We start from the raw sequence: 14661 nt of genomic DNA, 5'->3' as shown, positions 1-14661 counted from the left end.
CATATCTTTGAAAAAGACAATTATGACTGAAAGAAGTCTTCTCTAAGTCATCTTACCATAAAACATACATTTTGATTCACTCACAAAAGCAAACCTGATTATTTTTATCCTGGAAAAAATTCAGAATGCAGAAAGATAATAAATCACTGTAGGGAAAACTGGCATCCTTGATCCAATTATTATGCCACTGATATACAATCCTTTCAGATAGCATGTGGGCAGAACAGATTCTGTTACATGTATCTTTCAGCAGAACTCCTGAAGACATAAGACACCAATCTTGTAGATTTGGAAACAGGTTAGAAAACAGTGCCATTTTCATACTCATCCTAATGGGCACTTAACCAAAACACTCTCCTGGGCTTGAGAACTCACCAACATATTGTACCTAAAAACATCCTTAAATAATATTTTGCATTGCTGTTTTATTTTTTATTGTGATGTTTTTCTTCTTTCTTTAAGAATATTTTTGATCCTATTTTCTTTGTTAAGATTACACAGCACCTGAAAATCCATGACAGCATTAGCTTTTCTGTGGTAGCTGCTGAAAAAGTACAAAGGGAAAATGTAGACCCCAGAAAAGTTAACATCTAATCAAGACCAAAACCAAACCAAACCAACCAACCAAAACCAACAAACACATGCCAACAGTAAAGCTGATACATTTTGCCATGCAAAACTGGAAAACTCATTTGTATCTCACAACAGAAGTGACAGGTCTGTCTTATTAGTTTCCCTGAATCAATTCCCTTCTCTCCTCTTTAATCTTAATACCAAGCCTAATACAAAAGGAGCTTCTTTTCGTTTCACTTCCTACGACCCCAACTGATAAAACCAAATCAAACCAAAACAATGGGAACTCAGCCAAATAATCCTCTACCTACTTACTGTTTCTACTGCCTGCACACAGGAGCTCAGTCCCCAGTTAGCAGCTGTTTCTTCCTCTCCTTTCATGGGAAGATGAAAAGGAAGCCTCCTGCAGGTTCCTAAAGAGAGAGGAATGGTGCTCCAATCACACTGTAATAGGAAAATATGGAAAGTTTTCCTTTTCAATCATCCCCCAGTAGTAAAAATGTGCCAATCCCTCAGAAAAGATGACATCTTACAGTTCCAAGTTTATTTCCTCTCTGTGAGTACTTAAATTACCCTCAGGTTGGTTTTGGTGAAGAGAAGGATGTCTGCTACCACTGAATACTGGAACCACTGTATGTGTTTTAATAAAAGCTAGTAAATCTTACACCGCATCCAGGACCCGGGGCTCTTTCAAACAGAACAGCAAATACTGTTAAGTTCACAGCAGCATTTAGAATTGCTGCTGTAGGATAGAGCTGTGGGGAGAGAATGAAGAAATGTTTCCTGGTCCTCAACTACTAGGATGAAGCGAGTAGGGAGACTCATTTTTTCTGATGACCAGCTAGGCTTAAGTTCTCTAGCCGAATCAGATTAAAAAAGTGAACTCAGTATTGTATGTATATAAAACAGATATTTAAAATTAACGAATACCAGTAACAGTTGTCGGAGAGAAGTCCTTGAGAAAGCACAGCAGGGGACACCCCGAGGCCTCTGGGCACCCCGCTGTGCTGGTTTCCTGGGGGCGCTGCAGCCCCTTCGGGGCTCTGGCAGCCACCTCGGGCAGCCCCCGGGTGAAGCGGAGCGAGGGGTCAGGGGCTGCTCTCCAGCTGCACCTCAGGCGTGCCCCAGCCTGTCTGAGAACCACTAACGCATGAAACCTAAGATTATGCTGACTATGGGTCGTGAACTTGAGTGCTGTAAGGGAAACTAATTAAAACTGTAACCCATGTTACCAGCGCTTTGTTACAGGACGGCGCTGCCACAGGCTCCTCTGCGCAGGAGCCGCCCCGCGAGGGGGCGCCTGAGGCGGGCGGGCAGCGGGCGGGCGGCAGCCATAATGTCGCATCCTTGCCGCCGCCTCCCGGGCGCGAAGTTTGGCGGAGGGGCGGGCCGGGGCGGGCCGGGGGCGGGCCGGGGGCGGGCCGGGGCAGGGCAGCGGAGCCGCTCCGGCACCACGGGCAGCGCCGTCCTCGCCCGCCCGCGGAATGAGCGGCCCCCGGGCGGCTGCCGCTGCCGCCGCCGCTTCCACTCGGGCTGCGGCGGGAGGCGCGGTGCCCGCGGGGGGAGCGGCGTGAGGGAGCGGCGTGAGGCGAGGCGAGGCGAGGCGCGGCGAGGCGGCCCCGGCGCCAGGATGCGGGCGCCCGGCAGCGTCTCCAGGCTCCTGCTGCTGTCCCTGCTGGCCGCCCTGCACCCTGCCCAGGTAGGAGCCGGCCGGGGGCCGCGGCCGACGGGGCTCGGCGGGCCGGGGCGGGGGGGATCGCGGCAGCAGGAGCGGCCCCGGGCTCCCCCGGGGCAGGTGCCGAAGCCCCGGCGGTGCGCCTGGCCGGGGCGGGTCTGGAGGAGGGGGCTGAGGAGCAGAACCGCTGCTGCGCCGCTTAAATCGCCGCGATGGGCAGGACCCGGCGGGCCTGCGGCGCTGCGGGAGCTCGCACCTTGCCAGCCGCCTCCTAACAAAGTGAGGAGAGGGAGAGGATGGCGGGGCACTGCGGCCATCCCCCCAGCAGCCCGCTCCGTGCCGCGGTCGGTAAAGCCGTGCGGGTGAATGTCCCCCCCGCGGCACCGGTCGGCTGCCAGGCAGCCCCACGAGACGGGATTTGGCTCTTCTGACAGTTTGGTTTTCCCTTTTAGATAATTGAATTAGTCGTATAAAATACGCACGGGATTTCCAACAGCATGAAAAGGGTGTTCCTGCTACGAAAATATAAAGACGGAACTTAATAAGCAATTCGGTGAAAAACAGATTTAGAGCTGCAGGAATCATAAGATACGGTGACAACATAAAAGGAGATGATATATGATTAATAACATTAGCTAATAGTGAATTATACCCATATGTTATTAAATAGCAGCTATTTGACAGCATCGGCTATCGCTGTGCTCTGCAAAGAGACTCGTATCAGGCGGGGAACAGGAGCTCCTCATCTGTGTGAGCCCGAGCACATGGCCACACTGCAAGCACAGGTTTCCAGTCATTGCTCTGTCCTCTGGTACACTCAGATCTGTTGCAGGCAAAGAGGCTGCCTGAAGACAGGATAAACACAATTTGTATCACTGTCTATCCACAGAAGAGTAAAACCACTAATGAAGCGGATGAGCTTCAGCTGGCAGGATTTTGCTTAGTTTAGGTGTCAGAGATATGCCCCATAACAACACTGGGAAGAAATGTTCCATCGTAGGTGTCTGTTACCATCTAGCCCTGAAAAGCAGGATGCGCCACTGGAATGGAACTGCATAAATTATCTCTGAAACTTTGCTTCTAGTCCTTTTTGCTGTGGCACACTGTGCAGAGGGCAGAAAAATGGCCTTTTAGTCATTGCTGTGTGTGACATTTTCAGGGATATTAAAATGTTCGTTGCAGGCCCTTTTAACTCCATGAAGAGGTCATGAGCCAGAAGCTCTAAAGTCCTTAAGAATATGTAAAAACAAGAGCCCCTTAATCCAAGTCTGCTTTTTATCAGAGATAAATTGGGTTTTCAGAAATTAAAACAGGAGAACAAATGGTTATTCAGATCCTTGATTAAGATACTGCTCCACATTAAGCATATGAAAAGGTGCCACATATAGATGACAGATGATAGATGAGTTTTGTTGACGTATTTCTGTGAAAAATGATGTATGCAAAATGAATACAAGGTCTGTGGGTTTGGTTTTGTTTGTTTGTTTTCAGCAAATAAATACAAGTTATGATTGAAATCACTTTAAAAATGGAAGTAATCCTCAGGTATTTAGCTTACTTTATGCTAAATGGCATAACAATGTTCTGCCCTGCAGGTTTGGAAGCAAATATATTACGTGAAATTAGTCATAGGAAACAATGAGGTGATTATTTCCTTCTTTTACAAATAATTGTGCAACATGCTCATGACTACACACAACTTTTTAGATGCCCTTGACACACACAAATGAAAATAAATCATGACAGATGTTTCAAAGCATGCCACAGTACATTCCTATTAATGTTCTGCATAATATCTAAGTAATAAAGTAATAATTTCTGTAACTGATCTCTTACTTTTAAAAATTTTCAGGAAAAAAAAATAAGAAAAAAAAAAAAAAGCTTTGATTTAGAACTAGCTATCACTGACTTTAAAGACTGTTGTTCACAGGCACTCTTACTATGACAGGGCTTTTACACTAAAGTTACTATGTTATCTACTCATTGTAAAGTATTTAAGTATTGCCATCTTATGGTAATATATGCTAAAAATATGTATAGTTTATTCTTAAATTTCTGGCACATTAAAATTTTATTTCAATTGCAGTAATTTATTGCCCATGTTGTATTTTTATTTCTTTTTTTCTTCTAAGCTTGATGTAGAATATTGACCTGCTCTGGAAATTAGCCTTTAACAAATGGAAGACAGCTCACTACTGATTAATTTTAAATACTCTTAATGCTAATTGTAGAATATCAATTTTAAGACACTTATTAAAATGTCACATCTGTTAATTTGATTCTAATTTTGCTCTGTATTTATACTGAAAAATACAAGGAAATTATTCATTATAATGTGTTTCAGTAAAGTTTTATTTCCAGCAGGATGATTAGATATTCAGCAGGAAGCCAACTATATAAAAAGACTTGGAATATAAAATCTTTCCTTTCTCCTACACTCAAAAGCAGTATCTTGAAAGAATGAACTATTAAGTAGTAGGAAATTTCTAAGAGTTACTGCTAGATGGCATCTCTGTGCTGCTTTTCTGCAAGCCTGGAGTTTTCTGAAATGACCTTCATAGTACACAAAGTGGACTTCTTTTGTAAGTGTTATTTTGGTGGCCATCACTTGATCGCTATACCCAAATAACCACAGCAGTATAACCAAGTGAGCATTTTAGAGTAATGTAATGCTGCACCAGACAGGGAACAAGCTCAGCAGGTTGCCAAGTCTAGATGCTGTTTTTTAAGTTTGATTTTTGAAGATTTAAACAGATCTGAAAATAGGTATTTTTCAATGCAGTCGATAAAATTTATGCCTTTAACTTTTATAATGGTTGTATATCCTACACCTGGTGGGCTTCTAGTCTTTGCACTTTGCCAAAAGAAGTGTTTCAAAGGAAGACTGGTGGGTCCAGTCCCAAACAGGAGCTATGTGTAGTATCATTAAGGACAGTTGCAAAAAGCATCTGTTGTCTATGTTCATTGCTTGCGATAATAGGATCTTTGGGAGCATTAACATTTAAAAAAAAAAAAAAGCAAATTTGAAAAGTTAACTGTTTTTGAGTGCACCCATACCTTCTGCAGTTTGATCTTTGGAACAGCCATGTTTCTAGATTTCAAAAATCCACAATTTTCACACATCAGCAGACTACACAACTAGCTGCTAAAATCCTTCTTTTTCCCAGAGTCCAACAGAACTTGTTTGTATGAAGAGTGCATTACTTTAACGCTGCTTCAGAGTATAAGCTAATTCATCTCTGCTGTGAGAGTGTATAACAAGGATATTATGTACAAACAAGGGTTACCGTAATACACAATTTTTGTTGGAAATACTGAGTCATAGTACTATAATACAGCGCAAAATTGTGTGGAAATCTCATTATCTTTTTGGAAATTAATTAACACTGTTTTCCACAGTATTGTTCACTAGTCAATACGAAAATCATATAGAATTATTTAACCTACAGGATTTAAGAATGCTCTAAATAAAGCATTGCTGAATATATATGGTCAACTCTTGCCTTAACATTTCTGAGCAACATGATTCAAAACCAATGAAGAGCAGTCCAGAGCTGTCTGTGTCCTGTGTCTTCTCCCAGATATGTTACTCTCAGTCCAGTAACTTCAGTCAATGGGTAACGGTTTGCAGAAATGCAGTTTAATAGCTGTTGAAACAACACCCAGCTATAACTCTAAAAATGTGTTTCTAGTTTCCTACAGATTGAGCAATTATAAATTTCCAGTTCGAATCCTTGCAATTCTTAAGAGACCTATTAAGAAATGAACAGGAAATCCTCAGAGAAGCTCCAGTTTACTTTGGGCACTGAAATACCCTTTTTCAATACTTTAGTATGACACAAATGCTTCAGGGCATCACTTCAGCATTCTTACTGGATCTTCATTGAAAACCAGGTAAAATTTAAAAATCCTTGTGTAAATCTTTGCAGCAATAGTATTTTGAAGACCACCTTTCACCAGAACATCAATCTGTTGTACTGCTTCACTTCACAGGGCAGTAGATTTCTTGTCTAAGATGAAATTGAGAGAAGTGAGGACTTTGTGTGCCTGGGTTTAAATACAGAACTCTTTCCACAAAGGAGAATGCCAGCATGCAGGAACAGATAGACAGCTTTACAGATAGAAAAACATTCAAGAGTTAGATGTTTTTATATACTTCAAGAATGCCCAAAGAAGATCAAAGAGCTTATGTTGTACTTGTTTAGCATAATGAGGTCATGTGTACTACTTTCCACATGGTCAGCTAATAAATGTGCACTTGGTGCACCTGCAGAACAGAACAATTTGCTGTTCACCTGATCTGACCGTCATTTTTCAAAAAAATCTTTTTCAAAATATGACAGCTCCGAATCTGCCTCCTTCAGCTTTTTTTTTACTGACTTTTTATTTTTCTAAGAGGTAACGATCTTAATGTGTTCACAAGGGGATCTCTTAAGAACCCTTGAAGTGCACAACATCAATCTTCATATACTTAGTCTTGGCATTAATGATGTTTTTGGTGAGTTTGCTAAGAAGAAAAAATGGATGATAAATATCTTAGCCATTCCTTTATTCAGTCAACTGGGAATTTTTCCTAATACTAGAAAGAAATACATTTTCTAGAGGACATAACTCCTCTTACTTCAGTACTAAATTATCTTTACCAGCCATTCATAAAGTAGATTCTTCTGTTCGTCATATTTGCTCTAGGGTACACTGCCTATTAACTGCAAAGAATGGCACATCTTATCCAAGAAGTAAGAATATTAGTAAAACAAAAGTGCAAAGGTGTACAACTTTGCGTAGAACTCTTATTCAGAAATTGATAAAAAGTTGCAACTTTAACAATTCTGATTACGACATTATCTATTTATCTGAAGGACGCTGATCCACCACTGATGGCCACTTGATACCTTTCACAGGCTGAGATAAAGGGGATAAAATTAATTCAAGATGAAGGAATCCAGCATGACAAGTTAAGGGAGCATTTGCCTCTGGGAATTTAAAATTCACATTACAATGTCTGGGTGATGGTGAAGCCTAGGACAATTCTTAGATTGTTTCTTAAAGTTGAGCACAGTGTTGAGAGATATATCTCAGAATAAAGGAGAGTGAACTCGGATGTTACATGTTATGTCGGAGCATAGAGAAATCAGAGACACTTCACTCCGAGCATGGACTGCAGCTTCAGTTATTTTCATTAGTGGTTCCAATCTTAAAGGTAATTGCACTCCTATCAGCAGCATAATTTATCAGAACACTTGAAACTATTTCAAAAATGTTACTATTTTTAGTGTCTTTGTTTTATTCCTGTCATTAAAGGTGTTTAAGGTCTAACCTTGGTTTATCTGAAATTAGAGAATTCATGTCTCTGCCTGAAAGGACACCAGAATGCTAAATTATAAGGCCCTTTGTTACTGTGCCCTGCTTTTATTACTCACTTCTCAGTGTTTTTAAACTTGTTTTGTGGCAAACTGGACTACTGGCCAGCAGATAACTTGTTTAATATGCAAATAAAACATGCGTGTAACCGTATTTACAGTAACACAGATTATCTTATCCCTGTTGGGAGCAGTACTAAAAGATTTTTTATTAACAGGGAAATACCATGCGTTGTATGTACTGGACAAAGGAAATCGTTACCATTTGTCTAGCTAGCTCTGTGTAGACAAAACTAAATGACCCGTAGCCTTCATTTTTACTGACTACCTTCTAGAAATAGTTTCCTAATATTTTTTCTCACAATATGAGTGATTCATATTAATGAACTCAACACACCACACAACTTCCATACTTAGAGGAGGTGACAGTGAACACAAAATGTTGGTGGTATAAGCAGTTAACATTAAGGACAGAACTCTGTTGATGATGGCTACAAGGGTATACCCAGCAATTTGATTCCTTGAAGTTTCATTGTGGTATCACATGTACTATATGCTTTTCCATACTGTCCTATACCCTCTTCAATTTCATGACAGAAGCTGACTTATCACAAAAGCAAAAGAAACAGCCAGGCATGTTTTTCATAACTCACTAAACAATCATAACTTGGAACTTCAGTTATAGCCAAAAGGAGGCTGCATAGGAAATACCAGGCCTGCAGATATGGGATTTTGTAAACTCTTACCTAGCTGCTTCTGTATGCACTTTATGTACTTTTTTTTTCCCACAGAAAAGAAAAATATAATACGAAATTATTCACAAAACATCCAGTATTTATTAAAATTCTTCCTCAAGAAAAAAATTAAATAATTTTAATATTCTGACCCCCTTCTGAGCCTTTCTCACTTAAATTAAACCACTACAAGCAGCCCCAAATAACACAAATGTAATTTTTTCATCCTTCAGTTCCTTCAAGAACAAAGTCATCTGCCTGCTGCGCTGCCATCTAACCAAACAAATCCTTGCAACTGTGGAATGCAGATTTAATCTTTTTATTCCTTCTATTTATTACTTCACTGAAAAACATATGTTCATCAGCAGAACAATAGCTTAAGCAAATGCTGGAAGCAAGTAACCCACTTCACTCCTGTGGTTTGGGGAAATACTGTTAACATCCTCCTGCAGCTGTTAAGTAACTCATAAGGGAAGGGGAACAGGTAGAACAAGTGGAAAAGATTCTGCTCAGAGGACTGCATCTTCGTGAGCTCTACAATTAAGTGCCTATCACTACACTGTAAATAATGTTAAACTATTGGTGCATGTTATTAAAAAATGCAGTTTAAAGATATTTTAATGAACCCATTGGTTTTTTGTTTGTTTGTTTGTTTAGAACTCCTGCTTTAGGAAAATACTATAAAATGTGTTTCAATGTATTGCTTTCAAGGTGATAACTAAGCATTTAAATCATTTTCCACATCCAAAATTGTAAATGCTATTTGAGTTTGGCCATTAGTCTTAAATTTGGTTTTATAGATATACAAACTTCAATGTATTTAGAATATATTACTACACCATTATTTACTCAAATTAAACTGTTCTGTGCAAGTCCCAGCCTCAGTACTGCAATTATTTTTTTTTGTATTCATTTTTCCATGTAGCCTTTTACACAGTATTCTAACAAATCCACCTTCTAATAAGATTCTGAGCATTTTCAATATACGGTATTGAGACTTTTCCAAGAAAATACAAAGTAAACAGTGTAGCTGTAACACCAAGATACTTTACCAAGAAACAAACAATACACGGAGTACAGACTGCGATTCCAACAACTAGCTTTAGCTTTCTCAGATTAGATGTAATTTTGTAGTGAAACTTACCTGCTTTTCAATGTGAGCTATCAGTAATTTGCTTTCATTTTTGGCTGGTCTGGGTCCAAGTGAACCAGATCTATTCCCCCTGAACTGAATAGGCATTTCATTGTTCTTATTTTGTAGAGGTAAAGACAGCCCATTAGTTGTAGCTTAGTGGCAGATCATTATTTTCAAATTATCTATTGTTAACATCATTGAATCCAAGTTCTTAAGAGCTGAAGTTCCCCAGCAACACCACACTTCAAATTGCCCCAGGCCCAGCATCACCTCCTGACCCATCCCTGTTCCACCTCTACTTCACCAAACTCATCAGACCTTTCATTGTCCATTTTAAGGCACTAAATCTACACAGCACTACCCTTTTTAGAAGGGAGATATGGTCTTCTTTTTCACTATTCTCCACTATTCTCAGCTTTTTAATAATTCTAAAGATACACAGGATCGTACTTATGACATTCATTCTGTTTGCATGGTCATAAAGTTTCCAGAGGCCATGGCATGTGAGCTTGGCAGAAAAATTACAAAGAAATTGTCTTAAAGGCAAGATCTCTCTTACATATAATTTACTAAGCCATGTAATGCTGGAGGGTGTTTTTTTCCTATTTTTTTTGTTTTGTTCCTTGCTTTTCTTGTTTTCTTGCATATTAGCAAGAGCTGGCTAATTCTTCAACCTTGCCATTGCAAGAGCACATATATAGTACTTGTACTAAACATGACCACAGATCCTGCTGTCCTCTAGTTTTAGACAGTAAAGGTCCTTTCGGCTCTGTGCCCTGAAGGTAAGTATTTTAACTTTTGAGTGTGATATGAATTATCATATAGATGATGGTATGAAAAATTCAGGTGACTGGTTTGCCTTTATAATGAGATTTCAGATCAATGTTATTTGCTGTCATCGCAGGTATTTATGCCTGAGATGCATATCAGGCAGAGTAATGAACAAGATCCTTCCCAAGCATAAAGTAGGGAACTTTTCATATCTAATAGGTAATTCAGATCAGGAGAAATCAACTACCAATTAAGTCTGGTATCCCATTACAAAAGTCACATAAGCTCAGACATGACAAAAAGCTGCAACTAAATTAATAAAGAAAAAAATGTTATTAAGCAATAATCACATTAGTCTATCATTAAGATTACTGCAGAAATGAATGGGGAAAAAAAAAGTCAACAAAATCAGAACTGCTAAGCTCTGACATTCCTGGAGAACTGTGACCTCATGCATTATTTACAACACTCCCTGCACAAATAGTCCTCAAACTGACAACAAATGGAGAGCTTGTTGGAAACACCTTATTCGGAGAAAAGATTTCTGCAAAATAGAGTTGAGTCTGACACCTCAGCTTAGCCAAGGAATTATTTTAAAATATAAGTTTCATTGTTCAAAGAATGCTCAAAATTGTGGTTGTTGGCTTCTAGGTAAAATTACACGTCCTATGGAATCAGCATCATTCAACATACTTTTCTTTTGAATTACCCTTCCTAATACACACATTGATTTACTTTTTAAATCAGTGTCTATTATTCAGATACACAAAAAACCTTGTTCAAAGTGTCAGTTACAACGTTATATTCACTTTATTCAGTTTGGGCATCGTTGCTATTCTGGTAACTGATTTGTATTGAACAGCAGTTACTCAACGTGCTTTCAGACCAATAACTTTGCTTTTGTGGGTGTCACCAGGAAATAGTTTGTGGAATTCTGCACTGGGCAAACAGAAACCCCTGCAGAAGTCTCTGATACAACCACACTGTACAAGAAGCGACTAGGCAATAGTGAGAGCCTTGAAATTTTGGGGGAAATGAAAGAAGGATCTTGATGTAATACTGGCAGTAGCTGTAGTATTCGGATTTGCTAAGCTTTAGATTTGACAAGTCAGAAAGCTACACTAATTGTAAAGTTCACCTCTGTTGTGTATACAGAAGAAAAAAATTAACAGATGCTACTGGTATTCAGATTATATTCACAGGTGACTGTCAAAAATAAAATAAATTGCTCTTGCTTATAGCTCTCTTCCATTTAGAAATGAGATTTATTTAGGAGTATGCAGTTGAAGCTATATCTCTATATGTTTATTTCTAAACAATTTTGAATGATTCATTCAACTTTGAAAACTCCCGTTTTTTACTAACATTCCTATAAAATCTTGAGCTAAAAAAAAAAAAAAAAGATCTTAGATTTCTTACTGAACATTCTGACTCACTCAATAGAAGATAATTCTGACACACATCAGTAAATCAGTATTAAGACTTGGAATCCATCTCCTGGCTAGTATCTGAGGGATAAACCTTGTTCCTTTTTAACACCCACAGGTATGATGTTTAACATGCCTTTTAGCAGCTACACTTTAAATTCAATCTGGTGCTCCACCAAAAAAATATTTTCTTTTTATTTGTGAGGGTGATCAAATACTGGAACAGGCTGTCCAGGAAGGCTGTGGAGTTACCATCCTTGAAGCTACTCAAAACCTGACTGGACAGAGCCCTGAGCAACCTGCTCTAGCTGACCATGCTCTAGACAACATCCAGAGGTGCCTTCCTATCAGCAAGGCTTTGATTCCTGTAAGAGGCTGGATGCCGCAGAAATGAAGATGTAAGGTTAAGCAGGTTACGTTACTGAGTTCATCTCCATACAGTGGAAATGAACAACCAGTTAATGTTTTCTCAAATGCTTCCACAAATCGGTTTCCAAATGAATGTAACAATAGTGGTAGATAATAAAAAAAAAAAAAAAAAATTAATAATAATAATAATAAATAAAAAATAAGATAAAATCCTGATATGACCTAACTGCCCAATTCTTCTGTTAAATAGAAACAAAGTCATTTTTTTTCTCTTTGGGGATTTTCCTGAAGCACATGCAATTAAGTATTGTCTAATGCTTACTTTCTCCTTCTCATTAGTATTCTTGGACATAAAACATTTGTACTGCGTGATTTGACTGTTTTAATTGACCCTAACTCTTAAGCACTGATGTTATCTTTTCACTTGCTAATTATTTTCCCTCTCTCCAGAAATTAGTCTCTTAGGCAATATTTTTCTTGTTAAAATATCATTGTTTTCTTATCCATTGTCGTGTATTTCAGTTAAGGTTCTGAAGACTTGCCATATCATCTCATCTTTGGTTTCCCAAACATTCATAGTTTTTAGGAATGTAAACTACTACTACAAGTGATATCCTTCTTTTCTATTTTTTTCTTCTTCCTCTGTGCAAAATATGCTATTATTAGTTAATTTCATACCAAAGCCCTTAGTTTTCTCCTTTCTTCACCTTCCAGAATGCTGTTATACTCCTTGTTTGCAATCTTGGAATGTTTTCTGACCAGCCGTGTTCCTTATAAGCCCTTTTAGCTGCTAAGCATTTGCTTCTGCTATATTCAGTTGCCTTCAAAGGATGGCCTCATTTTCCAGGAATCTTTTTTGATCTTTTTCAGTTTTAGGAGACTCCTAAGCATTTTGTTAAGTTTTGACAAATTCCTCCAGTTGTCTCCAAGTCACTTAATGTGCTTAATTTATTTAATAAATTTATTTTAATAAAAATTAAAACCAAATCTTCTGAGCTACATGTAAGTGCAGCTAAGAAAGACATCCTAAGATGTCAAGAATTCATGTTGATTCTGGTTCATGCACCATACATGTCTAATTTTACTTAAAAAGGACAAAACAGACTGATCTGATAACTTGTTCCTTGGACTGGAAGGACATTCAGCTATCCTTGCAAGGGCATGTATCCAAACTCTGAAACTGTTACTCCAATTAATATCAGTTAAACTAAAATGTCTCATGACAGGCGGGGTATCGCTGCCCCCAATATATATATTTGTTGCTGTGAGGAGGCCATGCTTTAACACAAGCCTTCTTAAAATAGCAGTGACCGTAGGAGGAGGAACTTATGATCAGCATACCTACCACCACCCATTTAAACACGAGCTTAACAAATGTCTTAAGTAATCTCCTTGATTATTTTAAATAGTGCTTAGGGTTCCACCAAAGGATTGACTTGTTCATTGATCAGTTAGAGACAACCTGGCCTGTGAGCAATGAGACATCTTTGCAGCTCCCCTCAGGTTTGTCATCCACTGAAACCAAGGTCCAAGGGCAGCCTGATGAAATGCCCGTAACTGGTCCAATGTGGCATTGTAGCCATAGCTCTTACCCAAGGCTCACAGCTTGCAAGCACTCTCAAAAACCCAAGCTTAGGAAGCCAGTTTAGCAGAAAAATGCATTCAAACACTTTCTTGCTACTTCAGTTGTCACATGGCACATAGAAATTTTTTCTTCTGAAGCATGTTGTTGGAACAATGCCTGCATTATAAATGCCAAATATATGAGATATCTGACTACCCTATAGGGCAGACTACAAGATCAATCTTAAATAGCAGGCTGTGATGCAGTGATAGCTGGTGATGGGAAGAAGGATGGCAGGTGTAAGTTAGCACACTGTTCTGAACAGTGGGCACACTGTGAAAAAGGCACTAAGTACACTGAACAGTGGAAAGAATAGTCCTGCCAAATGACATAGCGTGAGATTAAAGTAAATAATTCTGCTGGAAACACTGAAATTTTAAGTATCTGAAAAAACGTATCTTCAGGACTGTTTTGTCTTTCATAAAGGTACTCACCTATTAATAAAAAAGCATATTAAAAATAGGTCTATACAGTACCAAAGTAAATTGGAACTGGGATTTATTTAATTTAAAAATACATTACTGTTTGGCCAGCAAATAGCCACAGCAGCAAAGCTAGGTTCACTTCTCACTTCCAAATCAATCAATCCTGAGTTAGAATATGTTACTGTGTCTATTACTAGTCAGTCAGCCCATGCCCATCAAAGATGATCTCCTACTGGACGAGCACATCAGTGCAAGATGCCTATAAAAGAAAATGAGGATGAACAAGATGAAGTGATTCAATGTTTTCCTCTCCTAATGCAGTGTCCACTGTAGATAGGAAGAAAACCAGAAATAAAATCTTCCACGAATACTCATTCCAGTTTTAAACAAGCATAGCTTAAAAATATTTGTGCTCCTTTTTTAGCAAGCAAAATTAATGACAGAGGAGAACATTACGTGAATATTGTAAAATATTTTTGACAACGAGTTAATAATTTGTACATGCATATGTACAGTTTTGCCTGCTCATTAAAGAAATATCAATACATTTTATGGCTTATCAACCCAG

The 14661-nt window shown here is 38.9% G+C and overlaps 1 protein-coding gene and 1 long non-coding RNA gene across 3 annotated transcripts in view; one reads left to right on the top strand and one right to left on the bottom strand.

Moving 5' to 3' along the window:
• Nucleotides 1-909: 909 nt before the first annotated feature.
• LOC309880529 overlaps nt 910-14661 on the bottom strand; it is a 191930-nt gene continuing 178178 nt past the window's right edge. Inside the window, exon 4 of the long non-coding RNA XR_014317988.1 lies at nt 910-986. This is a non-coding gene — a long non-coding RNA (uncharacterized lncRNA). The remainder of the gene's footprint in view (nt 987-14661) is intronic.
• The window catches only part of OLFM3 (olfactomedin 3), a 60175-nt gene continuing 47550 nt past the window's right edge, over nt 2037-14661 (top strand). For both annotated transcript variants that reach the window (XM_082765544.1, XM_082765543.1), the window contains exon 1: nt 2037-2272. In XM_082765544.1, the coding sequence (XP_082621670.1) occupies nt 2204-2272 (69 nt within the window). In that variant the 5' untranslated portion in view covers nt 2037-2203. The remainder of the gene's footprint in view (nt 2273-14661) is intronic.

This window comes from Aythya marila, assembly GCF_965140915.1.
Source record: "Aythya marila genome assembly, chromosome: 8".
NCBI lineage: Eukaryota > Metazoa > Chordata > Aves > Anseriformes > Anatidae > Aythya > Aythya marila.
The sequence above is the reverse complement of the archived record's forward strand: the minus strand, read 5'-3'. Positions and strand labels throughout refer to the sequence as shown.